General features: G+C 38.6%; 1 protein-coding gene across 1 annotated transcript; it reads left to right on the top strand.

Moving 5' to 3' along the window:
- Window positions 1-238: 238 nt before the first annotated feature.
- On the top strand, window positions 239-21,251 carry prss59 (serine protease 59, putative). Its single transcript, XM_061925418.1, has 9 exons — window positions 239-475; window positions 6,936-7,117; window positions 7,367-7,599; window positions 7,810-7,945; window positions 8,621-8,735; window positions 11,969-12,170; window positions 16,844-16,934; window positions 17,022-17,224; window positions 21,042-21,251. The coding sequence occupies exons 1-9, from the start codon at window positions 275-277 to the stop codon at window positions 21,149-21,151; spliced, it is 1,473 nt and encodes a 490-aa protein (XP_061781402.1). The 5' UTR covers window positions 239-274; the 3' UTR covers window positions 21,152-21,251.
- The last annotated feature ends 6,109 nt before the right edge of the window (window positions 21,252-27,360 follow it).

The following is a 27,360-nucleotide window of genomic DNA, read 5'->3' as shown; positions in this document are numbered from 1 at the left end:
ACGTACCGCCACCTGCTGGTGATATGTATTACTATGAAGCGTCAACGTCAAAAAGCTGGAAAAGGATACCTTGATTAAAAATTGGATCATCAAAATCAATTTGAACGTATTTTGTCTTCAGAAGTCCCTCTTTTATTTAAATGTGAATTATGTGACTAAAGCTCCACAAACGTTTGTGACTGTAATTTCCTACGTTTTTCAAGTGCTTTGAAGTGGCAGAAGAAGTCACATGACCACATAAGTCACATGCTCCGCTGTGTTTTTATATTTCAACATGGCTTTTCAAGCCTACCGATTCCTTGTCTCTTTTGTATCTTTATTTGTCGTGTTTTCGTGTTTTGTCGCGGTCGAGGGACTACAAAAGGGCTTCTTTAAGTTTCATAAACTGCACTATACAAGACTTGCCACTGACGAGCAATGGTTCATACAGAAACTTGATCACTTCAACGGCGCAGACAGCAGAGTGTGGAACCAAGTAAGTGTGGATTTGTTTTATGTTGTTGTATTGTATCTTCTCAATCAATCAATGCAATCAATCAATGTTTATTTATATAGCCCTAAATCACAAGTGTCTCAAAGGGCTGCACAAGCCACAATGACATCCTCGGTACAAAGCCCACATAAGGGCAAGGAAAAACTCACCCCAGTGGGACGTCGATGTGAATGACTATGAGAAACCTTGGAGAGGACCGCATATGTGGGTAACCCCCCCCCCCTCTAGGGGGGACCGAAAGCAATGGATGTCGAGTGGGTCTGACATAATATTGTGAGAGTCCAGTCCATAGTGGATCCAACATAATAGTAAGAGTCCAGTCCATAGTGGGGCCAGTAGGAAACCATCCCGAGCGGAGACGGGTCAGCAGCGCAGAGATGTTCCCAGTCGATGCACAGGCGAGCGGTCCACCCCGGGTCCCGACTCTGGACAGCCAGCACTTCATCCATGGCCACCGGACCTGTGCCCCCCCCCTCCACAAGGAATAGGGGAGCAGAGGAGAAAAGAAAAGAAACGGCAGATCAACTGGTCTAACAGGGGGGCTATTTAAAGGCTAGAGTATACAAATGAGTTTTAAGATGGGACTTAAATGCTTCTACTGAGGTAGCATCTCTAACTGTTACCTGGAGGGCATTCCATAGTACTGGAGCCCGAATAGAAAACGCTCTATAGCCCGCAGACTTTTTTTGGGCTCTGGGAATCACTAATAAGCCGGAGTTCTTTGAACGCAGATTTCTTGCCGGGACATATGGTACAATGCAATCGACAAGATAGGACGGAGCTAGACCGTGTAGTATTTTATACGTAAGTAGTAAAACCTTAAAGTCACATCTTAAGTGCACAGGAAGCCAGTGCAGGTGAGCCAGTATAGGCGTAATATGATCAAACTTTCTTGTTCTTGTCAAAAGTCTAGCAGCCGCATTTTGTACCAATTGTAGTCTTTTAATGCTAGACATAGGGAGACCCGAAAATAATACGTTACAGTAGTCGAGACGAGACGTAACGAACGCATGAATAATGATCTCAGCGTCGCTAGTGGATAAAATAGAACGAATTTTAGCGATATTACGGAGATGAAAGAAGGCCGTTTTAGTGACACTCTTAATGTGTGACTCAAAGGAGAGAGTTGGGTTGAAAATAATACCCAGATTCTTTACTGATTCGCCTTGTGTATAGACAATACTATGTACATTCAACTTGGATATAACTTGAATATACGTGTAAAGCTTGGAAAGCTGTCTCGTGGATTTCCACTTCGCAATTTGAGTGCACACTGCACAAGTGCGTTTACGCTGAAGTAATAAATGTAGTGCGCTACCAGTACCCGGATGTTGCACTTAACATGCCCCAAATGGCGTGTGTGCACTTACCCACGTGGTTGCAATTCACAGTTAAAAAGGAGAGAATAAATGGCAGGATACGTTTTAAAATAATTTCCAGTAAGTGCCCAATGCCAGTAGTCGATTAGGATTTAAAATGAAAGATGCTTAGTTAATGTAAATTGCATTGTGTTCATGACATGTTGTAATGTAAGAACACTAAAACTACCCTGGAACTTTGAGTAGTTAGTGCCATCTCACTTGACGATAGCATGATAACTGTTACCATGTTGACATTTTAGCTTTTTAGCTGTTATCCTCAGTTCCTCTCATAAAAATCATTTATTTTCATGGCAAGATGTAAAAACACTATATAACTGCCAGTTTGTAGTTACTGCCATCTTGTTAACTGTTGACATTTTCACATTTCAGCCATTACTTAGTTCCTCACATTAAGTATCATTTATTTACATGGCAGGATGCAAGAACACTATAGAACTGCCTTGGAACTTTAGGTAGTTAGTGCCATCTTACTTAGTGCTAGCATGCTAACTGTTAGCATGTTGACATTTTAGCCATCATCCTCGGTATCTCACGTTAAACATAATTTGGCAAGATGTAAGAACACTATATAACTGCCAGTTCCGCACATTATATATCATGTATTTACATGGCAATATGTAAGAACTAGAGATGTCCGATAATATCTGGCTGCCGATAAATGCTTTAAAATGTAATATCACAAATTATCGGTATCGGTTTCAAAAAGTAAAATGTATGACTTTTTAAAACGCCGCTGTACGTAGTACAGAGCGCCAATAAACCTTAAAGGCACTGCCTTCGTGTGCCGGCCCAATCACATAATACCTACGGATTTTCACACACACAAGTGAATGCAACAGCCATACAGGTCACACTGAGGGTGGCCATATAAACAACTTTAACACTGTTACAAATATGCGCCACACTGTGAACCCACACCAAACAAGAATGACAAACTTCGGGAGAACATCCGCACCGTAACGCAACATAAACACAACAGAACAAATACCCAGAACCCCTTACCGCACTAACTCTTCCGGGATGCTACAATATACCCCCCCCCCCCCCCCACACACACACACACACCTCAACCCCGCCCACCTCAACCTCCTCATGCTCTCTCAGGGAGAGCATGACCCAAATTCCAAGCTGCTGTTTTGAGGCATGTTAAAAAAAATAATGCACTTTGTGACTTCAATAATAAATATGGCAGTGCCATGTTGGCATTTTTTTCCATAACTTGAGTTGATTTATTTTGGAGAACCTTGTTACATTGTTTAATGCATCCAGCGGGGCATCACAACAAAATTAGGCATAATAATGTGTTAATTCCACGACTGTATATATCGGTATCGGTTGATATCGGTAATTAAGAGTTGGACAATATCGGAATATCGTATATCGGAAAAAAAGCCATTATCGGACATTCCTAGTAAAGAACAGTATAAAACTAACTTCGAACCTTCGGTAGGTAGTGCTATCTTACTTAGGGCTAGCAAGTTAACAGTTAGGATTTGGACATTTTAGCCATCATCTTCAGTTCTTCACATTAAACATTATTTATTTACATGACAAGATGTAACAGCACTATAGAACTGCCTTGTAACTTTAGGTAGTTAGTGCCATCTTACTTGGTGCTAGCATGCTAACTGTTAGCATGTTGACATTTTAGTCATCATCCTCAGTATCTCACGTTAAACACCATTTGGCAAGATGTAACAACACTATAGAACTGCCAATTCCGCCTATTATATATCATGTATTCTCATGGCAATATGTAAGAACACTATAGAACTGTCTTAGAATTTTTGGTAGTTAATGCCATTTTACTTGGGGCGAGCATGATAACTTTTAGCATTTTGACATTTTCGCGATCATGCTCACTTTCTCACTTTAAGCTTCATTTATTTACATGGCAGGATGTGAGAACACTATAGAACTGCCTTGGAACTTTTGGTAGTTAATACCATCATACTTGGTGATAGCATGTTAACTGTTAGCATTTTAGCCATCATCCTCAGTATCTCACGTTAAACATCATTTGGCAAGATGTAAGAACCCTATAGAATTGCCAATTCCGCACATTATATATCATGTATTTACATGGCAATATGTAAGAACACTATAAAAGTAACTTAGAACCTTCGCTAGGTAGTGCTATCTTACTTAGGGCTAGCAAGTTAACTTTTAGGATTTTGACATTTTAGCCATCATCTTCAGTTCCTCACATTAAACATTATTTATTTACATGACAAGATGTAACAACACTATATAACTGCCTTGGAACTTTAGGTAGTTAGTGCCATCTTACTTGGTGCTAGCATGCTAACTGTTAGCATGTTGACATTTTAGCCGTCATCCTCAGTATCTCACGTTAAACATCATTTGGCAAGATGTAACAACACTATAGAACTGCCAATTCCGCACATTATGTATCATGTATTCTCATGGCAATATGTAAGAACACTATAGAACTGCCTTAGAATTTTTGGTACTTGGGGCGAGCATGATAACTGTTAGCATTTTGACATTTTCGCGATCATGCTCACTTCCTCACTTTAAGCTTCATTTATTTACGTGGCAGGATGTGAGAACACTATAGAACTGCCTTGGAACTTTTGGTAGTTAATACCATCAAACTTGGTGATAGCATGTTAACTGTTAGCATTTTAGCCATCATCCTCAGTTCCTCACATTAAATGCATTGGACAGGATGTAAGACCACTATAGAACAGCCATAGTACCTTTTGGTAGGTAGTGCCATCTTATTTAGGGCTAGCATGCTAACTGTTAGCATTTTGACATTTTAGCCATCATCTTCAGTTCCTCACATTAAACATTTTTTATTTACATGGCAAGATGTGAGAACACTTTATAACTGCCTTGGAACTTTCAGTAGCTTACATAGTGCATTCTCACTGGCTGCTAGCATGCTAGCTATTAGTACAGTTAGCATTCATTTTGTTGGGATTGTACCAAAATTAAAACAGGTAACAGGTTGGACTTTATGTACACAGTACTTATCTTGCATTGTTCTTGCCAGCCTTGTATTTTGCATATTTGATTGATGTTTAGCACTTAGTCGGCATGTAATGATTTTAATCTACATTTAACACACTTCGCAATGGCACCATCTTTTTAGTCTGAGATTAGTGGCTTCTTCAACTTTGTAAACACAGAAGTATTCATTTTATAGACCATTGGTTCTCACACTTAGAAAACACTTGGCTCTCCAAGTACCACCGTAATGACCAACATTAAATTTACAGTAACGTAGAAGGCCATGTTATTAATTAAAAACAATGCAGAGGTTTTATTTAACAAGTATATTTAATATTTTTAGATTATTTTGGATATTGTTTCATGTATATTCCGTGCTTCAGTCAAATAACGCGACAGAGATGGTTGGACGTGAAGATGTTTTTAATATTTTTTTATTTTATTAATATTGTAATTGACTGGGTTCTATATTATCTTATGTTCCACATGTAGTTTAGTCAATGTTTTTAGAGATGTTGTGGTTTTCCATGGCCTGAAAGGCATCATTGTTACGTGCAGCTTTCCCCATAGACATCTTATAAGTAGACGCAGCATCGACCATTACTGCCTACTGGCGCTGACGAGACGTGGGGCCGCCATCTTGGAATGGTGATCCGCTCCACTCAGTGCAATTCATTTGCACTGAATGTCAGCGCATTTAATTAATCTTACCTCACTGAATACCTCTGATTTTCACGCGTTTTTTTTGTCATACGTGTAGCTATGATGGACACATGTTTTATTATTCATAGTTTGCTTAACATTAATAGAATATTATTATATGCTATAAGTCCCCGCCCCCTACACAATCGGGGCTGTGGTCCTAACTTTTACCCCTGTTGGCTTTTACAATCTTTATCTTCATCATTTATTTCAACGTTATGTTATTCAAGTATGACATTTTTAAATTTAATTAATTTCATTGACAAGCAATTCTATTATGGTCATACTCTTGTTTGCGAGCGGCTACGATTTCAGTACTATTGAAGATCTTTGATCCTTCTCAACTCTGTGGTATTATTCTTTTCACAAAATACAACCAATAGTACGTTAATGTTAAATCTTACTAGTGAAAAGTAGTCCCCCGATTCCTATTTTCAACAGTCCGCTCATTTGAGCAGGAAAACGCCGAACACCAGCCCGGCATCTTTGTTTTCTACCTGTCAACTGTCAGTTCAGGCTGCTCGCCGGCTCCTCGTCACCACATCAAGATGGAGGCCGGATTTCTCGCGTCACAGCAGCCAATGCTGCGTCTACTTATAAGATGTCTATGGCTTTCTCTGCCAATGTTCGTCTTTGTTTACATGTGTTCTGCGTGTTGATTGGCTGGGAGACTGGGAAAGGGCAGACGTAAGCAGACATTCGGTTCGCATGCCTGTTGAGTGATAGAATTGACGGAGTAAGACGGTTCTGTTTGTGCCTTTATTTATTTTGGTGTCGACTACAGCCTACAGTAATCTAACTTTAACAATTTCCAATGAATTCTGATAAAACTTTGATAACAGCTTAAGTCATGTCATTACAATATTTAATTAAGAGATTCTTTGGCGTGCCACAAGATGGAGCCACAGTTTGAGAATCACTGTTATAGACATCAGATCAGGCGGGAGGGCATGATACAAGAAGAGATAACGCGGGAGACTGCAGCTGCCAACAGTCTGGGGAGGAGGCTGACCCACAGCAGATACTAGAATGCCTACATAGGTACGTCCGTCAATCTGTGACATCACAAATGGCCCACTGCTTAAAAAGACTGCAAAACACAGCGTTCAGAGGCAACTAAAATTGTGTACAAGTGCAAGCTCAAGCCCAAATGCATGGAACGTTGACACTTTGACATTGTTTACCTCGAGCATCCAACGTTGTAGCAACATTTATAAGTCAGAAAAGAGGAAAATCATCATAGGTCACCCTTAGGCAAAATATGTTCCCACAATGTTATGGCAATGTTTATACACAGGGCGAGCATTTTGCAACACATTTTTTTTAATTATTAAAAAAGAAAATATAAAAAAATTATATTTTTTACTCTCCTGTCATAGAGGTACTTTGTGAACGATGCCTTCTACAAGCCAGGTGGCCCGGTGTTTCTTATGATTGGTGGGGAAGGTCCAGCCAATCCAGCGTGGATGCAGCATGGAACCTGGCTTACTTATGCAGAGAAACTGGGCGCCATTTGCTTCATGTTGGAGCATCGCTTCTATGGAAAGAGCCACCCAACAGCGTACGTTTTTATGATTTGGTCCTGTTTAGTGGTGTGCAACTCAACATTTGTATATTTTTCTCATACATTCAGATGCTGAAGCTATTAGTTTTTGTATTGTTTTGTTTAATTAAATGAGAAATAACTATAGCCTATGTGCCACCAGATGGCAGCCATGCATTCAAATGAGAACACCCCTTGCCATGCACAATTCCAGTATTCCTATTTAAAGCTGCACATCTAAAACAATTATGTCATCTCTCTATTAAGTGACCTGAGCACTGAGAACCTGAGGTTCCTCAGTAGTCGTCAAGCTTTGGCCGACCTGGCCCACTTTCGCACCGCCATTGCTGAGAGCCGAGGACTGTTCAACAGGAAGTGGGTGGCATTTGGAGGGTCGTATCCGGGTTCTTTAGCAGCATGGTTCAGGCTGAAGTATCCTCATCTGGTGCACGCCTCCGTTGCCAGCAGTGCTCCTCTTCACGCCACAGTCAACTTCCCAGGTAGAAGGAAACATTGGAGTAGCACACAGAAAACATATTAAATCAGTCTGACATCCATCATGGTTCATACAATCTGGAACCATTATTATTTTTTTAACCATACAATTTGTAAATATTCTTCCCTTGTGCTGACATCTGTAGATGAATTTGTTCTTTTTTGTCTGTTGTTATAGTCTTGTTTCATCTTTATTTTTGTGGTTTTCTTTTTAGAGTATTTGGAGGTTGTGTGGCGTTCGCTGGCCTCAGAGAATGCAGACTGTCCTCTACTAGTGAAAACAGCTTCGGATAGCCTAACAGAGCGACTCAAAGACCCAAAGAACTACGAGAACATCACCAAAGATTTCAGGTATAGTATCATTAGTCTTTTTTTCCTACACTTTATGGCCGGTGATATTCGGGCACATTTTAAGTTAACCAGGATGGATGGATCTAAATTAAAAACATTTAAAACATTAATTAAAGTCATGTACAGTTTTTTCATTTACAGTATAAAACAAGTAAAACATCAATACATTACCGTATTACCTCAACTTACGAGTTTAGTTGGTTTTGTTTATTTAAAAAGTCACGTACATCAGGCGCACCAGGTTATAAGGGGCACTATCGATTTTTGAGAAAATGAAAAGATTTTAAGTGCATGTTAAAGTCCGATAAATACGTTACTTGGTTAATATTTTCATGGTCACGGCATGAAAATGAAGTATTGTTTTTTTTTAAAAGGCTTTGTAGGCGGAATACAGGAACTCCTTCAGCTACGTAGTTAGCCGTCTTGTACTAGCTGTTTTTTCCTATTTAAAATGCAGAAAAAAGAGACACACGTAGGGATTATGAACGAAAGTGCAAGTGCAGTTCACCTTTAAAACTGATTTTAAGTGTAAGTGAAGCTATTTAAAATCTTTATTATGTTAAAAAAGCAGCTCTTCATTCTGTTTTGTAGGTGCGTTAATAAATGTATTATTTTGTTTTGGGTTAGTATTGCCTCATGTCTTCCTTGTTCTGTATTTCTGCTTTTTCCATCCAGTTTGTGTTCCAAACTGCAGATTGAGACGGAAACAGACTCTGCCTACTTCCTGGAAATGCTGGCTGGCAACTTCATGGATGTGGTCCAGTATAATGAAGACAACAGGGGGTTTGAGGTGGGCCATAATGGGCACATTGTGACATAGGACTGTTGAAAAAAAGAAAAGAAAAAGATAGTGTTTTCGTTAACCAACGGGGACTTCCAAGGAGTTGATGTGAAAACAAAAAAAACAAATTTAAATTGATGCTGCTAACTATACCTAATTATAATTAGTGTAAAGCAGACCAAATCTGCTGGAAATCTAGTTTTTAAATACAGATTAAACCTAAAATTATACGGTTAGTCTTTCTTGGCATGTGCAGTTGCATTCAAAATGGTCCCACCCTGATTTTAAATGACACGAGGAAAAGGTACTGACTTTCCATAGATTTATTGGTGCCCATTTATAATATTAGTTGTGTTGAGTTATTCAATTGTTTTTGTTTGGTTGGTTAAGTGCAGACTGCTGCAGCCAGTGAATACACTTTGAAAATATATATCACAAACTTTAGAGGGGGTTTTAGAATTATGTACATAGAGGTTTTCTAGTAAATGGTGCAGACAGGAAGTAAAAACAAATTTGAATTCAGTTCAAATAACAAACATATTGATTTGGACACCTGCACCTCTTAGAAAAACACCTTCTATCTTTTCGATGGTAGCATTTTTGTTTTAATAGAGATACCATCAGCAACAAAATCCGGAAAGGAACTAACGATATTTATGATGCTGAAACATACAGGGTATTTGCCGTAAAGGAAGTGAATATTATTACAGTAGGGAAAGGATTCATATGGCCATTCCTGGGTGGATCTTTTCAATGCAGTCTGTTGAAAATAATGGAAAGCGCCACTCTACATAGAAAATTGACGCTGTGGTCAAAGTTGGAATTTCCACCAAACACATTGTAAGATATTCAACATTCTACTGCCATCTGGCGGCTAAAGTGGATAGTGCGCGCCCTAAATTTGTCACGTTTCATGTGTCAGGTAAACCTTGACTATGAATATGAATCCCCTTCTTACTGAGGGAAGCGGCTCCTCACTGTGTATGGAGACACACTGTCTGCCAAAGGGTATCAGCATTTGTGCTCGGCATTAAAAGGCATCAATCGCCAGTGGCCGATTGAGCCGCACATTCCTACTATTTTGTGTTCGTAACTACTGCAGTCAGAATTCATACTGGTTGGTAGGGGATTAAATACTTATCATCCTCATCATTCCATTAAAAACAAACTAAATTATTACCATTTATTCATGTTTTGTTTTTTGTTTTTTTACTTTCTGTCTCTCTCACTTGCACTAAACCTATAGTAAATATTCCAGAGTGTTCATGTCTTTGTAAGGAGGTGAACTTACAAAATCAGCAAGGGATCAGATATTTATTCCCACCGCTGTGTATACAGTATTGACCAGCCAGTCCACCATCCAGGCTTGCTGATGAGGGACGGCCTTCACCCTAACCAGGAAGGCGCCATCATCCTGTCTAAAAACATAGACTACTGTTTAAGTCACATTTGACTAACTACACTAGAGCAAGCCCGGTCACAGGCAATTACAGAGCCTGCTAGTCCGGGTGAGGAGTCAGTTAAGCTAGAACTAGCCAGCGCCAGGCTGGATAATTCCTGTACGCATAGCAATTTTCTTAGAATAACACACAACTCACATAATGTGTTTTCTGTTGTGAATGTGTCAGGGGTAGATATGCATTCTACTGAGGTGGCAAATCATGATGCGTTCAGTCGATCGCTGCATCAAGCAAACAATCTGAAAATTCCCGTCGTATCAATTCCTAGATATGGTCGAAACTATTTAAAGTGCACTACGTATAATAAACGCAACATTATTAATATTTCTACTACGGATAATTTAAACAAAAACTCGTCAAAACAGCCCAATACTTATAATCTGGGCTTTTTAAACATAAGATCATTGTCTCCCAAAACGTTATTAGTTAATGAGGTCATTAGAGACAACAATCTTAACGTCATTGGTCTTAGCGAAACCTGGCTCAAACTAGACGAATTTTTTGCGCTAAATGAGGCATCTCCTCCTAACTATACGAATGCGCATATTGCCCGTCCCCTTAAAAGGGGTGGGGGGGTCGCACTAATATACAATGAAAACTTTAACCTTACCCCTAACCTAAATAATAAATACAAATCGTTTGAGGTGCTTACTATGAGGTCTGTCGCACCGCTGCCTCTCGATATGGCTGTTATCTACCGCCCCCCAGGGCCCTACTGGGACTTTATTAATGAATTCTCAGAGTTCGTTGCTGATCTAGTGACGCACGCAGACAATATAATCATAATGGGGGACTTTAATATCCATATGAATACCCCATCGGACCCTCAGTGCGTGGCGCTCCAGACTATAATTGATAGCTGTGGTCTTGAACCTACTCACCTGCACTGGCTTCCTGTGCACTTAAGATGTGACTTTAAGGTTTTACTACTTACGTATAAAATACTACACGGTCTAGCTCCGTCCTATCTTATCGATTGCATTGTACCATATGTCCCGGCAAGAAATCTGCGTTCAAAGAACTCCGGCTTATTAGTGATTCCCAGAGCCCAAAAAAAGTCTGCGGGCTATAGAGCGTTTTCTATTCGGGCTCCAGTACTATGGAATGCCCTCCCGGTAACAATTAGAGATGCTACCTCAGTAGAAGCATTTAAGTCCCATCTTAAAACTCATTTGTATACTCTAGCCTTTAAATAGCCCCCCTGTTAGACCAGTTGATCTGCCGTTTCTTTTCTTTTCTCCTCTGCTCCCCTTTTCCTTGAGGGGGGGGGGCACAGGTCCGGTGGCCATGGATGAAGTGCTGGCTGTCCAGAGTCGGGACCCGGGGTGGACCGCTCGCCTGTGCATCGGCTGGGAACATCTCTGCGCTGCTGACCCGTCTCCGCTCGGGATGGTGTCCTGCTGGCCCCACTATGGACTGGACTCTTACTATTATGTTGGATCCACTATGGACTGGACTCTCACAATATTATGTCAGACCCACTCGACATCCATTGCTTTCGGTCTCCCCTAGAGGGGGGGGGGTTACCCACATATGCGGTCCTCTCCAAGGTTTCTCATAGTCATTCACATCGACGTCCCACTGGGGTGAGTTTTTCCTTGCCCTTATGTGGGCTTTGTACCGAGGATGTCGTTGTGGCTTGTGCAGCCCTTTGAGACACTTGTGATTTAGGGCTATATAAATAAAGATTGATTGATTGATTGATCCTGTGCACAGTGTATATACAAACGTTTTTGTTGTTGTTATATAATATAGTTTTTTAAATGTCATTTGTTCCAATAGGGTGTACAGGGCACCAACATAACAATCAAGGTACTGTGTGAGGTGATGGCGGACACGTCACTTGGAGAGCCATATGCCCGATATGCTGCTGTGGCCCGTCTGATGATGGACACATTCTCAATGAAATGTCTGGATGCTAGCTTCAACAACAACCTGAGAGACATGACTAATACATCCTGGGATGGGCCGGCCGGATCGGGAGGTGAGTATGAGCCTCTCTGTCCCATGGAAAATAGTATTAGCATGCCTGTAAACACAGGCTTCCTTTTTTTGCTGTTGTAAAAAAAAACCTAACCTGTAATTTGACCGACTATTTATATTGACCTTTTTATATTTTTTGGTCATTGGTGAGGTGTCATGTTTTTGTTGACAGCGACACTTACTAAATGATGTCACGGTGACATTTTCCAAAGCTACTAAAATAAAGGGGGCGGCCGATTGTGGGGAAAAAAATAATAATCATGATTATTTTCATCGATATTGTCATCCCGATTAATTCCACAATTATTCATTAATATAAAAACATGAGTATTTTTTTTTGTGCCACCAAAACGCAACTTTAAATATGATATTAATGAACAACGAACATAAATTAGTAACAAACACCAGTAAAATAATATTTATAGTACCGTAATGACAATAAACTCAAATAACAATTGCAATATAAAAATCAATACAATTAAGTTTTTCTGTAAATAATTTTTGAATTCTTTTTTGTACCTTTTATACTTTTATATAGTATATATTTTACCACCAAAGAATGTGTCCTTTTTGTGTTATAAATTAAATCTAATAAAATGTTTGTTGCTTAAATGCAAAAATCCTCAGATTTATTGGTGCAATACAATGTGGCTCGGTTGGATAGCGCGGCTGTGCCAGCAACCTGAAGGTTTGATCCCCGGCCTCCGCCATCCTGTTCATGTCCTTTGTGTCCTTGAGCAAGACACTTGCCCCTTGGTTTGGGGCCTTGCATGGCCATGTGTGTGTGAATGTGGAAATAGTGTCAAAGCGCTTTGAGTACCATAAAGGTAGAAAAGCGCTATACAAGTTCAGTATAACCATTTTACCATTTTTTTAAATACATCTTTGGAAAATGTTGTCCAGTACTTTAAGTCAAAGTATATTAATTGTGTAAATGTATCAATAAGTGTTGCTTCTGTAAGGTACTTTTTAAAACCTTTATTTTGTTAGCACAGTCAGACCGGATGTTGCACACAGTTCTGTTATTGTGAAGCTGTTGAAAAAAAAAAAAGAGAGAGAGCCTCTCAGGTTGCGACTACAATAATTACCCAAACAAATGTTCCTTTCCCCCCACAATGACACCATTTCAGTCACTTTAATATAATTTTCAGTGATATTCTGCATTTAGTAGCGGATTCCGTTTTTTTGGTCAATTCTGTAAATCCATCCGCAGTAACAATAACGCGAAAATCATATTGCGTCACTTTTTTGTTGAGTATAGTGATTATTGAATAGGCATTCTAACGTTTTGTCAAATAAAAAAGTAGTAACCATGATGATATTCCAAACTTCTAGTAAACATGGGCTTATTTTCACGCATTAGCTCCTCATCTGTTTCACCGTCACCAGCTCAAATATAGTTGCACATTGCGCGGCAAATGTAATCTTTTTTTGTTGTTGTTGATTATAATATTTTAAGATGATGTCAAGGCATTATTTAAATCAAAATGTTATTATTTGTCCAGCCCTGTGGTCGAAGTAGTTTCTGGCAAAGTAGGTCGTCATGGTCGAATGCTGCAATGATTTCTACACCACATGGCGTCCAGTGTTTCCCATATATTCAATTATTTTTGGTGGCCCGTTAAAATCTCATTTGTTAATATTTGTATAAGTTTAAAATGATCCCAATGCTAATTTTTGTTAGCCTGTCAATGGGATCTTCCATAGTATGTTAGCATTAAGCTAGTAGTATGTTAGCATTAAGCTAGCGGCATAAGTGCCAACCATTGTCATGTATTGCTTTTTTCAGTTTATACCAAGATGTATTGTCAATTTAACATGAATCTAACATGAATGTGTACTTTATGTGTACATTAATATATTTTCTTTTTGTGTGCTTAGTTATACAGTAACTTCATTGTGGAGACTAATAATAAAAAAGAAGAAATTTAAAGTACTGCTTACCTAACTGACAAACTGAATTCCCAATATTCAAAGAGGATATAATAATATATATAGATAAATAAGAAGTTTCCAAAGTGTGTCCCCGTCAGCAGCTAATTGTTATGGGCCTGTGTTACATTGTAAATTAAACAAACAAAAAAAAAAACAGCAAACAATTAAAAAAATCGAGCAAAAAGATATTATGTAATCAAAAAAGATATGTTGATACTGATAGCACAAATATTTGTTCTTAATTTTTGGCCTTTTACATGCGTCATTGCCAATTTTGCAAAGTAGATGATGGTGTCATCTTGATACCACCACCAACCCTCTACCTCGAATAGATTGCAGTTCTGTGGGAAACTGTGATGTCATTATTTAATTTGCATATGTGGCCATGAGGCAAATATATGGACAGGTAAAACTGAGCTATTTAGTTTGTTTTGTGTCATAAGGTGGGGACATATGGGACATTATGTCATGTTTTTAAACCGTTAAAACATGAAACTACTGCGTTACATGCGTTTGTTTCATTTCGTGCAGTGGGAGGCGCTCATGCGTGTATCTTCTAACATGCACAGATGCAGGGGCGCAGCACCAAATTCTGGTCCTCCCCATCTCATCCGACCCTAAACCATACGTCGCATGTACTGTATGTTTGCATGTACCAAAATTTTTTATTATTGTATAAATTTGGTTGAAACAAGCTTTTTAAAACACACTTAAACACTTTAATTAGGTTTTTGACTTTTTAAAAATTAAGAAAATAATTTGGGTTTTTTTTATGAAAAAAAAAGGTTTTCTTTTTTTTTTCTTCCCAAAAAAGCTAACAAATTCAATATAAAGTGGCTGGAATATGAATTTGAATTATCATATAACCTGTCATTATTCACTTCTACGTGATTATAAATCGGTCAAATGTTTCTTTCCTTGTATAAAGTAGAGATTAGCTGGTTCATGTAGAACAGTGGATAATAGAAATCATAATAACACATCATATTTATTAAAGGATTGAAGGAGCTTTACTAGGTGTAGTCTTAGACATTCCTACCTTGATTCAAGCATCCTTATTTTTGAAATTTCACTGCTAAATTAATTTTATATTAATAACATTACCGGTAGAAAATAGATTTATATGGTCCCATTCCGCGGTGACTCTCGCATGAGAGGAAGCGGGGAGTTAACCATTTTGCAATGCAGTCTGCTGAAAATGATGGAAAGCGCCACTCTACATATCAACTAATGCTGTGGTCAAAATTGGAATTGCCATAAAACACGTTTTAGGATATTCAACATTCTGTGGATAGTGCAGCCCACAAATTCGTTACATTTCATGTGTCAGGTAAACCGTGACAAAAGGGGCCGTATGAATCTCCTTCCTACTGTAGACTTAGACTTCCTTTTATTGTCATTCAAATTTGAACTTTGCAGTACAGATGAGAACGGAATTTTGTTGCATTAGCTCATGGTAGTGCAGGATAAAAGAGCAACAAGGTACAGATATAAATAAATAGATTACTGTACAGATAAATATATTGCACTTTTGCATATGCATCCATGTTTATGGATGTATGTTATATTGTCTTTATATTCTTGCGAGTTAATCCATTTTGGATACGTCTATCTTTTTTAAATTGCATATTTAAATGGCAGGAAAAATACATCTTCAAACTCTACAAAAGCCCCCTTATGCTGCCCCCCCAAACCCATTTTGACGCCGCTGCACAGGTGATTGGAAAAAACATTCATTATTGTTTCCTTCTTATATACTACATCAACACACCCAAGACAATGGGCATATACACACACACACACACACACCCCAACCCCACCCTACGCCTTCACCACCGCTTGATTCCCCTTCGGGGTGATGGACGGCAGGCAGCGCTTTGTAGCAGCAGTCGACCTCCAGGGCCCCAACTCCCCCCCCCTCCTCTGTTGCGAGTTGTCGTGATTATATGTAACATGTTTATGTGTGCATGGCATGGAGGTTTTTTCCCACTCCAGACTAGGCCCCCTTAGGAGCCCAGTCTAGATTGTATTTTTTTTACTCATCTTCTTCCCCAGCGTTTGACCTTTTTCCCATCTTTTACGGGGCGCCTTGGGCGACCCATCAGCGTTCCTATTCTGTAACCCTGTATACTGTTTGTTTGTCTAATCTTGAACGGGTTTGTGCTGAAAACATAGTTTCGTTGTACTTGTGCAATGACAATAAAGTCCTATCCTATATATTACTTGATGATGAACCGATGCATAATGCAGGACCAAGTCAGCTGTTGTATGTGTCTATATGTTTGTGAGCAAGGGCGAATATGCCGAATTTTAAAAAAATGTTTTGAAAAGTGACGCTAAATCTTTCTTTAGTGTCCAAGTGTAATTGTGGCGGGCCATCACAAATTAATACATCGAAAACACTGATTATTTGCAGGTATTCTAGCCATCTGGTGACCAAAAAGGGTTTAAAAAAGATGTATTGTTTATACTTCATTTTAAAAATGTGAAATAACTCAAAAAACCACAGACAAAAAAAACAACTCTACTCTACATTGTACATGTATTATGGTAACCAAGCATTTTTCAGAGAGGTAGGGAGGCCAATGGGATCGTCACAACGGGAAGTGGACTTGCTAATGTCCCTTTCCTTTTTTCTCCTCAATGTGTGTTCAGTCTTACCTTCTCAACTCTGTTGTGTTGCGTTTCCATCAATCAAGTGAATAATGCCAGCTGTGAGTAAACTGTGTGTGTCGCCAGGGAGACAGTGGGTCTACCAGACCTGCTCTGAATTTGGATTTTACCAAAGCACTGATTCACCTAACCAACCATTCGCCGGCTTCCCTCTGGAGTGAGTAAACAACTCCACAAAATGCATGTTCCAGCTTGTATTTCAGACCCAGAACGCGATGGAGATAACTAATTTTCTCGTCCTCAGGTATCACGTGAAACAGTGTAAAGACTTTTACAATATCAGCGCCGAGCAGCTTGCGGAGGCTGTGGCTGAAACCAACGAGTATTACGGAAGCTATGACATCCGCACCGCCAGAATAGTCTTCCCCAACGGGTCAATTGACCCCTGGCACGCACTGGGCATCACTCGGGACATCAGGGATGAGCTGCCGGCTGTTTTCATCAAAGGTGAGGAAGAACGTGGTTCGTGTAAAATCCCATGATAGTGAAGATGCCAGGATTTTCTGATGTCCTGTTGCAGCATTCAACTCTTTAAGTCGACCCTGCTTACTTCTGCAACCCGCCTAAACAACACACATGAAGGCAATCAGGCGGTTTTAGTCCCAAATGTTCCCCTTTCAGACCAAAGACCACAAGCGCCCCATTATCTTATGTCTTATAATATTGTCTTGTGGTGTGAGGTGTGTTAAGAGTGAATTTGTCCCGTTTTTGTCGATATTAGATATCAAAAGTGGTCAAAAGCGGTCAGTGGATAAACGTCAAAATGGGTTGAACTATTGTTAACTATGGGTGTCTTAATACAACTTTTTCACTTCCGATACAATACCGATATTGGAGCCTTGAGTATTGGCTGACACCGATATTGATCTGACACAATATCAGCACAAATCATCCATCCATCCATTTTCTACCGCTTATTCCCTTTGGGGTCGCGTATGTACTTTTATTGTTTTGTAGTGTAATGTAATTGTTGTTTTTTTTTGCTGATACCTGGTAGTCACAATATTTCATTAAATTAAGCACATGATGCAGTAAGTTACATGATGCGGACACGTTTGTTACTGAATACTTTTGAATAAGTTTCTGCCTTGGAGACTTTGTATCTGTAAGTAATATGCAACTATAATTATTTGATACTTGTTTATATTGACAAATGCGGTGTTGTAAACTGAAATATTGTTCAATTAAGAAATCTCAGGGCCCAGTTTATTAAAGGTTTGCGTGTATTAAAACACGTGCAAACTTGATAGCACAAGCAAAGCTGATCCACTAAACGTGTGCAATGTGGATTGCGTCTGTTAAAGGAGCAAAATAAGGTGTGCAATCCATTTTGCTTCTGATGGGGCGGTGGATAGCCCTCGTGCCTCACAGCGAGAAGGCTTTGGGTTCGATTCCCGGGCACAGGGTCTTTCTGTGTGGAGTTTGCATGTTCTCCCCAAGACTGTGTGGGTTTTCTCCGGGTACTCAGGCTTCCTCCCACCTCCAAAGACATGCACCTGGGGATAGGTTGATTGGCAACAATTAAATTGGCCCTCGTGTGTAAATGTGAGTGTGAACGCTGTCTTTATATCTGTGGGTATATGTATGTATATATATATATATATATATATATATATATATATATATACCGTATATACAAACCCCGTTTCCATATGAGTTGGGAAATTGTGTTAGATGTAAATATAAACTGAATACAATGATTTGCAAATCCTTTTCAACCCATATTCAATTGAATGCACTACAAAGACAAGATATTTGATGTTCAAACTTATAAACTTTATTTTTTTTTTTGCAAATAATAAATAACTTAGAATTTCATGGCTGCAACACGTGCCAAAGTAGTTGGGAAAGGGCATGTTCACCACTGTGTTACATGGCCTTTCCTTTTAACAACACTCAGTAAACGTTTAGGAACTGAGGAGACACATTTTTTAAGCTTCTCAGGTGAAATTCTTTCCCATTCTTGCTTGATGTACAGCTTAAGTTGTTCAACAGTCCGGGAGTCTCCGTTGTGGTATTTTAAGCTTCATAATGCGCCACACATTTTCAATGGGAGACAACCTGTATATACCTTTCAGCATTAATGGTGCCTTCACAGATGTGTAAGTTACCCATGTCTTGGGCACTAATGCACCCCCATATCATGGCACACACCTGTTCCCAATTTGCCTGTTCACCTGTGGGATGTTCCAAATAAGTGTTTGATGAGCATTCCTCAACTTTATCAGTATTTATTGCCACCTTTCCCAACTTCTTTGTCACGTGTTGCTGGCATCAAATTCTAAAGTTAATGATTATTTGCAAAAAAAAGTTATCAGTTTGAACATCAAATATGTTGTCTTTGTAGCATATTCAACTGAATATGGGTTGAAAATGATTTGCAAATCATTGTATTCCGTTTAAATTTACATCTAACACAATTTCCCAACTCATATGGAAACGGGGTTTGTGTATATATATATATATATATATATATAAATATATATATATATATATATATATATATATATATATATATATACATATATTAAATTTTTTTTCAAATGTGTGTGTGTGTATATATATATATATATATATATATATATATATATGTATGTATGTATGTGTGTGTATATATATATGTGTATACATATTTTTTTCTTCATACTGTGTATATATATATATATATATATATATTATATAATATAATATAAACAAATACATTTGGGGACCCCTGTTGTAATGCGTCCAATATGGTGCACCTTTACACGGCAAAGTAAAGGTAAGACATAATAACTGAGTTAAATTATGTTAGTGGCAAGTTTCTTCATGAAGAATTTAGTTGGTAGTGTGTTAAATTTAAACGCATCCCTTAGAATCAATAGCTTAGCAATTAGTCAGTTCAGTGTCAATGCACCACAACAGGCATTCCTGTCAAAGGCTTCATTCAGTGACCATTTAACATTAAAGATAGCTTCTTCCTGTCTGTGTTGAATAAAATACATTATGGGCATTTTAAGTTGATATAACAAGTGTAAAACACTTACATAACATCCAGAGCTTGTAGAATAAAAGCACTTTACCACTAATTATGTGAGCATTCCAGTTTTTTTGCTGTGCATTTGATTGTTATATATATTTTTACAAACACCTGAAAAACATGTGTATGTTTGCATTACAATACTGGCATCTCAGTCAACCAGAATTTTACCCTAAAATGTACAGTTTTTACAATGTATTACTGTCAATAGAAAAACTGTACTACGGTTTTTTTACAGTAAAATTCTAGCGATGGAGCCGACAGATTTCTTACCATAAAATCTACGATTATTGTTTTTGATTCTCGACCATGACCACCGCTGCTGCTCACTGCTCCCCTCACTTCCCACGGGGTGAACACGGGGATGGGTCAAATGCAGAGGATAATTTCACCACACCTAGTGTGTGTGTGTGACTATCGTTGGGACTTAAACTTTAACTTTAGTGTATTACTGTAAACAAAAAAACGATACCACTGTTTTTTTTTACAGTAAAATCTATGGTTGTTGTTTTTACAGTGTATTACTGTCAATGGAAAAATGGTACCATGTATTTTTACAGTAAAATTTTGGCAACTGGGTTGACAGGTTGTTGTTTTTTTTTACCGTAAATTCTACAGTTGTTGTTTTTACAGTATGTTACCGTACATGGAAAACAAATGTTTTAAAGTCAAATTCTGGCCACCGACATTCCTGTTTTTTTACCCTAAAATCTACAGTTGCTGTTTTTACTCCGTATTATTGTAAATGTAAAAACGGTACCAACGTTTGTTTACGGTCAAATTCTGTCGACTGAATCTGATAGATGACTTGCTTTGAAGTCTTAAATCAAGCAGATCAAGCAGTATTTATTTTTATTTTAACAAAAATGTTTTTTTCGAATGTATGATAGTATAATATTTGTTGCATTGTTGGATTATACTACAGTTTAAAACTGCATGCAGTACATGTTTTTTTTGGTCAAAATGGAGATACATAGAATGATAAAGTACTTTATTGAAGCATATTATTATTCCAAGCTTTTGTGGGCCAGATCTTTAGTTTGACACCTGTCTTCTAAATGAAAAGTATGTGATGGCTCAGTCACTATCTTCTGTGCTTGTATAAGAACAGTTTGTCCATAAACGGACTGCAAGGTCTGATTTTTCCCATCACCTTCATGGCCGTATGCACCAAACAAGCCAGCATATTATGCCACAACCTCGCTAAAGAAAAGGAAATTACTGTTTTTTTTGTCTTGTATGCAGGGACAGCCCACTGTGCCAACATGTACCCAGCCAGATCTGAGGATCTCCTGCAGCTAACCCTTGCCCGCGACCAAATCTTCTTACACCTCCAACAATGGTTGAAGCAGTAAATGCAAGTCATTTCCACATCGCACATGCACTTGTCAACATGCTTAACAGTAAATGAACCACTGCTCAGAAACTTAAATAAAGATGATTTTTATGACAATAGCCCGTGTTCTTGTCTTTATCACTCTTAGAGTACGACTTTAGCACAGAAAATGACTGATTATTATTACGTGTAATAATTGATCAGTTGATGCTTTTTTTAAATAAATATTTATCATTTTTGTAAATGTCTAATGCAGGACTTTGCAAAATCGCAGCTCGTGTGAATAATCATTTTTATAACAATAATTTTTAACTGCCTGCATAGCCGTGAATGTGGACTGACTGGTGATCGGAGCAAGACGTGTGTGTGTCTGTGTGCCTGCGTGTGTGTTTGTGTGCGTCACGAGATAGACGTCGGCTTTTTAAGAGTGTGTCCCCTTGATAAATTAACCAGCAATACTGGATGTAGAGACAGGGATGCAGAGCGGCTGGACGGACAAGCTTCACAGTGTCTTTGCTGAATGAGCAGGTATCGGACACTTCGGTCTCCTTATGCGCATCCATGCATCTCGCTCATCCATGCAGACTGGACACTGGCCGAGAGTTGGTGGGGTCGACTCTCTTGGTTGCTTTGTTGGGTCTGCTCCTGTCTCTGGCCATGCTTCCCCGACCCCAGCAGACGATGGCGTGGAACACCACAGGCCACCACAGTGTATATGTTTTTTTGTTTTTTTTGTTGTTTTACTTTTGTGGCTGTGTGTAGAAGTGGCTGGTTGCATCAGCCCTGCTCTTGTCTTTAATGTCCTTTTTGTTCTTGGATGTTTGATGTTTCCCCCGTACACACATGTTTTTGTGTGCTATGGCTAAGAGTTTTTTTTTTCTTTTTCTCTTCCTTGGCCTCAGTCTGGACCCATTGTCCAGGGTCCCAGGCATAGACTAATCCCCCCCCCCCCCCCCTGTTTCTCACCATTTTTGTAAGGGGCGCCGGAAGTTGGCAGACCCGTCAGCGATCCCGTTCTGTCTCCCTGTAATGTTTGTCTGCTCTTTAATGGGATTGTGCTGAAAATGTTAATTTCCCCTCTGGGATTATTAAAGTATTTCTGATTCTGATCCCAAAAAAGAAAATAGTTACATTTTGCGCCGACGGAAGCAATCGCTTTCTTGAAGGGGAACTGCACTTTTTTGGAATTTTGCCTATCGTTCATAATGAAGGGGAACTGCACTTTTTGGGAATTTTGCCTATCGTTCACAATCATTATGAAAGACATGGATGGATTTTTTTAGAGATAAATGCGTTAAAATGTAATATCGGAAATGATCGATATCGTGTTTTTTAATATCGGTATCGTTTTTTTTTTTTGTTTTTTTTGTTTTTTTATTAAATCAACAGAAAAAACACAAGATACACTTACAATTAGTGCACCAACCCAACCCCGCCCCCCTCATTCACACAAAAGGGTTGTTTCTTTCTGTTATTAATATTCTGGTTCCTACATTATATATCAATATATATCAATACAGTCTGCAAGGGATACAGTCCGTAAGCACACATGATTGTGCGTGCTGCTGGTCCACTAACAGTACTAACCTTTAACAGTTAATTTTACTAATTTTCATTAATTACTAGTTTCTATGTAACTGTTTTCATATTGTTTTACTTTCTTTTTTATTCAAGAAAATGTTTTTAATTTATTTATCTTATTTTATTTTATTATTATTTTTTTAAAGTACCTTATCTTCACCATACCTGGTTGTCCAAATTAGGCATAATAATGTGTTAATTCCACGACTGTATATATCGGTTGATATCGGTATCGGTAATTAAGGAGTTGGACAATATCGGAATATCGGATATCGGCAAAAAGCCATTATCGGACATCACTAATTTTTTTTGTATTCTAAATATTAAATAAATGCGATCCAAAGTCCACTTACAATGGAGCCTATGGGAGCCTCTCTATTCTGCCCATGAAAGCCTTAAAAAAAAACATACAAACACCTCCATTAAGGTTTTATTTACATGCTGTAAGTATATATGTGATGCAGTAACAGGCACATTTATAATAACATTTAATATTTATGTATTTTGAGGCGCATCAATTTCAAAAACGCATCACAATGTTTGCTTTTTTTTAACATCACTAAATTATTACTCACTGCAGACTTAATGAGAGCCAACAAACATAATAAAACATTACTTACTGTACAAGGTATGCTGTCATTAGCATGCCAACTGCAGGATGTTTATATATTCCCATTTAGATGAATAATAATAAATAATAATGGAACCAATCGTCTTTGTGTCGTTCTCGCTATTACCAGGTCTAAATTGGCTGTCAAAGTGTACCAACTTGTCAAAATACGTCCTCGTTTTTGTACTATCCAGGTGAGAGGCAAGATTTATGATCTACAATAAAGTTTGACATGCAAGGAAACGAGGAAGCAGCTGATCATGACAACATTAGCACTCAAGCTCGTGATCACGGCCCCGCTATAAATAGTTTGTCTGTTAGCGCTTATAATAACAATATCACTAATACTTGGTTAATATTCAAGTCACGAAATGTGAATGGAGAATTGTTGGCACTTTTTGAATGGTCTTTTATTGGGTTTTATGGGCGGAACAGAGGACCTCCCATTGGCTCTGCTGTAAGCAGACTTTTATTTACGTTTATTTACGAGTTAGAATGTACTAAAGAAAATACATCCGTCATGTCTTTCATAATGATTGTGAACGATAGGCAAAATTCCAAAAAAAGTGCAGTTCCCCTTTAAATATAGACATCCCATTGACTCCGCAAGCTTGCATTTTTGGAGTTCTGCAGTAATTTAGTAATGTGTCACCAATGCCTAAAAATGCATTTTTGTCAATATACATCATAACAAAAATTATTGAAAAATTGATAGATGTTGATAGTCCAACTCCTAATTACTAGTATACACAAGGTATGGAGATGATATCAGTTGGGGTAAAATGCATTTAGATTAGATAATGACTCATATCTTGAAATACAGCATCCATGATATGAATTTGTTTTACTATTACATGGACCTAAAATAGGACTGTTCCTTCTTTGTGGTGATTGATGGCCACAGTGTGGTTGTCATGCTTATGAGATGCAATGCAAGTGTAAACTACTCTTTTTGTTTTTTATGCATGGATTTGAAGGTGATGATAATGATACATAGCTACGGTTATTGTAATTATTTTTGTTTGTTGTTGTTGTTTCATGTTTTAACCACTATTATTGATATTACATACAATTTTTATTTTTTATTTTTTAGAATTGTATTTCTATGTCTTCTGTTGTATCATATATTGCTGCCTTTGCACCTGTCAATGTTTACGTTTGTATGCACATTAAATCAACAAAAAATCCTGACTTTGAAACAATGTTCACGGACTCTAGTATTTGGCTCTCTATTAGATGCAATGGTTTTCTGTATTGGGACCATGATTTCGGTCGTCATATGGAAAGTACTTTTCCTTAATGATGTCCCAAGAAGGCTAGAAATACATGAACACACACACACACACATACTGTTGAATGCATGGCTGAGTACAGAGGAGCCTGGTGAAGTAATACTATCACAGGAGCCATCTGCACCAGAAGACCATCAGACCACGGCCACCAAGACGCTGACACAAAGCACCCCCACAATAATGGCTAATAATCCATGATGCAGAGGGCTCTCAACGTGGCACGCTGGAAAGTAAAAACAATAAAATAGCAAGAACCATGAGTAAGAATAAAGTATAAAATACAAGTACACATTATGAAGATACAAAAAATATATACAGCAAATATAAATGAAACTAAATCAATTCCAGTGTAACTAATACGATAGAAGTAATCCCTTCAATAAGCTTAATAAATATTAGGTAAATGCCAAATCAAAAAGGTGGGTAGCAGTCATTTTACAGCATATTACTGTAAATAGAAGAACGGGACCACTGCTTTTTACAGTAAATTCTGGTGACTGAGCTGCCCCCCCCCCTGTAAAATCTACAATTGTTGTTTTTACAGTGTATTACTGTAAATGTAAAAACACTCCTACTGTTTTTCGGCGACTTACTTGCCTGTTTTTTTTAAGCGTACAATCTACGGTTATTCATTTTACAGTGTATTACTGTAGATAGAAAAAACGGTACCACTGTATTTTTTTTTTTACAGTAAAATCCTGGCAACTGAGCTGCCAGTTTTGTTTTTTTGGTTGTTTTGTTTTGTTTTGTTTTTTACAATAAACGGTTGTTGTTTTTGTAATATATTCTTAAATGGAAAAACAGTAAAATGTTGGTGACTGGGCAGCAGGTATTTACCGTAAAATATATTGTAATTTTTGCAGTCTAGAATTTAATGGATAACTTGCTTTGAAATCACGAGTCGAGCAGATAGTTACATGTTTATTTTTATTTTTACAAAAAAATGTTGGGAATCGATGATGATATAATATTTGTGTAATTAGATGGAACTACAATGCTTTTAAGACAGTCATGATGATATCTTAAGTGAGATTTATTTTGCAAGTCCCTCAATTTGTGCAGGAAATGGTGAATTTGAGCAGAATGCTGCGGTGTTCCCATCATTGCAACCATGGTGTCATTGAAGTTCACAGCTGTGTTCGCTCTATGTCTGCCCTTGAAACGCAGCAAAAATAACCCAACCACTTCCTCCATGAGTGTTTATTTTCCCAACATCTTTCAGCTTGAACATCCTAATGCTTGCATAACCGACACCCTGGAAGACCACCCAAACATACTACTCTATCCACCAGAGGTTGGGAGGGTTGTTAGTGCCGATACCAAGGGTTGTATCAATATGTGAAAATGATATTGTTAAAGACTTTAAGGTTTTTGATTTGGCAACACTAAATTGGCCTTAGTGTGTGAATGTGAGTGTGAATGTTGTCTGTCTATTTGTGTTGGCCCTGTGATGAGGTGGCGACTTGTCCAGGGTGTACTCCGCCTCCCGCCCGTGTGCAGCTGGGATAGGCTCCAGCACCCCCCGCGACCCTGTAAGGGACAAATGGTAGAAAATGGATGATTGGATGGGTTATTATAGTATCAACATTTCAGCTTATCTCTTATATTGTGTCTTTGTTGTGTGCCATTTTTTTTTTCAATACATCCTCCAGTCGGTACTTTGGAATATATCTGATATACTTACTGATTTAGACATGTAAATATCATTATCATACCACTCATACACTATATTGCCAAAAGTATGTGGCCACCTGCCTTGACTCACATATGAACTTGAAGTGCCATCCCATTCCTAACCCATAGGGTTCAATATGATGCCAGGCCACCGTTTGCAGCTATTACAGCTTCAACTCTTCTGGGAAGGCTGTCCACAAGGTTGCTGAGTGTGTTTATAGGAATTTTCCACCATTCTTCCAAAAGTGCATTGGTGAGGTCAGACACTGATGTTGGTCGAGAAGGCCTGGCTCTCAGTCTCTGTTCTAATTCATCCCAAAGGTGTTCTATCGGGTTCAGGTCAGAACTCTGTGCAGGCCAGTCAAGTTCATCCACACCAGACTCTGTCATCCATGTCTTTATGGACCTTGCTTTGTGCACTGGTGCACAGTCATGTTGGAAGAAGAAGGGGCCCGCTCCAAACTGTTCCCACAAGGTTGGGAGCATGGAATTGTCCAAAATGTTTTGGTATCATGGAGCATTCAAAGTTCCTTTCACTGGAACTAAGGGGCCTAGCCCAACTCCTGAAAAACAACCCCACACCATAATTCCTCCTCCACCAAATTTCACACTCGGCACAATGCAGTCTGTAATGTAGCGTTCTCCTGGCAACCTCCATACCCAGACTCCATCAGATTGCCAGATGGAAAAGCGTAACTCATCACTCCAGAGAAGGCGTCTCCACTGCTCTAGAGTCCAGTGGCGACGTGCTTTACACCACTGCATCCCACGCTTTGCATTGGACTTGGTGATGTATGGCTTAGATACAGCTGCTCGGCCATGGAAACCCATTCCATGAAGCTCTCTGCGTACTGTACGTGGGCTAATTGGAAGGTCACATGAAGTTTGGAGCTCTGTAGCAATTGACTGTGCAGAAAGTATTTGCACTATGCGCTTCAGCATCTGCTGACCCCTCTCTGTCAGTTTACGTGGCCTACCACTTGGTGGCTGAGTTGCTGTTGTTCCCAAACTCTTCCATTTTCTTATAATAAAGCCGACAGTTGACTTTGGAATCTTTAGGAGCGAGGAAAT

This window comes from Nerophis lumbriciformis, linkage group LG30, assembly GCF_033978685.3.
Source record: "Nerophis lumbriciformis linkage group LG30, RoL_Nlum_v2.1, whole genome shotgun sequence".
NCBI classification, from domain to species: Eukaryota; Metazoa; Chordata; class Actinopteri; order Syngnathiformes; family Syngnathidae; genus Nerophis; species Nerophis lumbriciformis.
Note: the sequence above shows the minus strand (reverse complement) of the source record. Positions and strands in the feature narration are given on the sequence as shown.

Bases quoted from the DNA above. Each gene is read 5' to 3' on its own strand.
- prss59 (XM_061925418.1), top strand. From the start codon at position 275: ATGGCTTTTCAAGCCTACCGATTCCTTGTCTCTTTTGTATCTTTATTT. The intron at 476-6,935 runs GTAAGTGTGGAT...CTCCTGTCATAG, and splicing joins ACAGCAGAGTGTGGAACCAA to AGGTACTTTGTGAACGATGC. The intron at 16,935-17,021 runs GTGAGTAAACAA...TCTCGTCCTCAG, and splicing joins TTCGCCGGCTTCCCTCTGGA to GTATCACGTGAAACAGTGTA.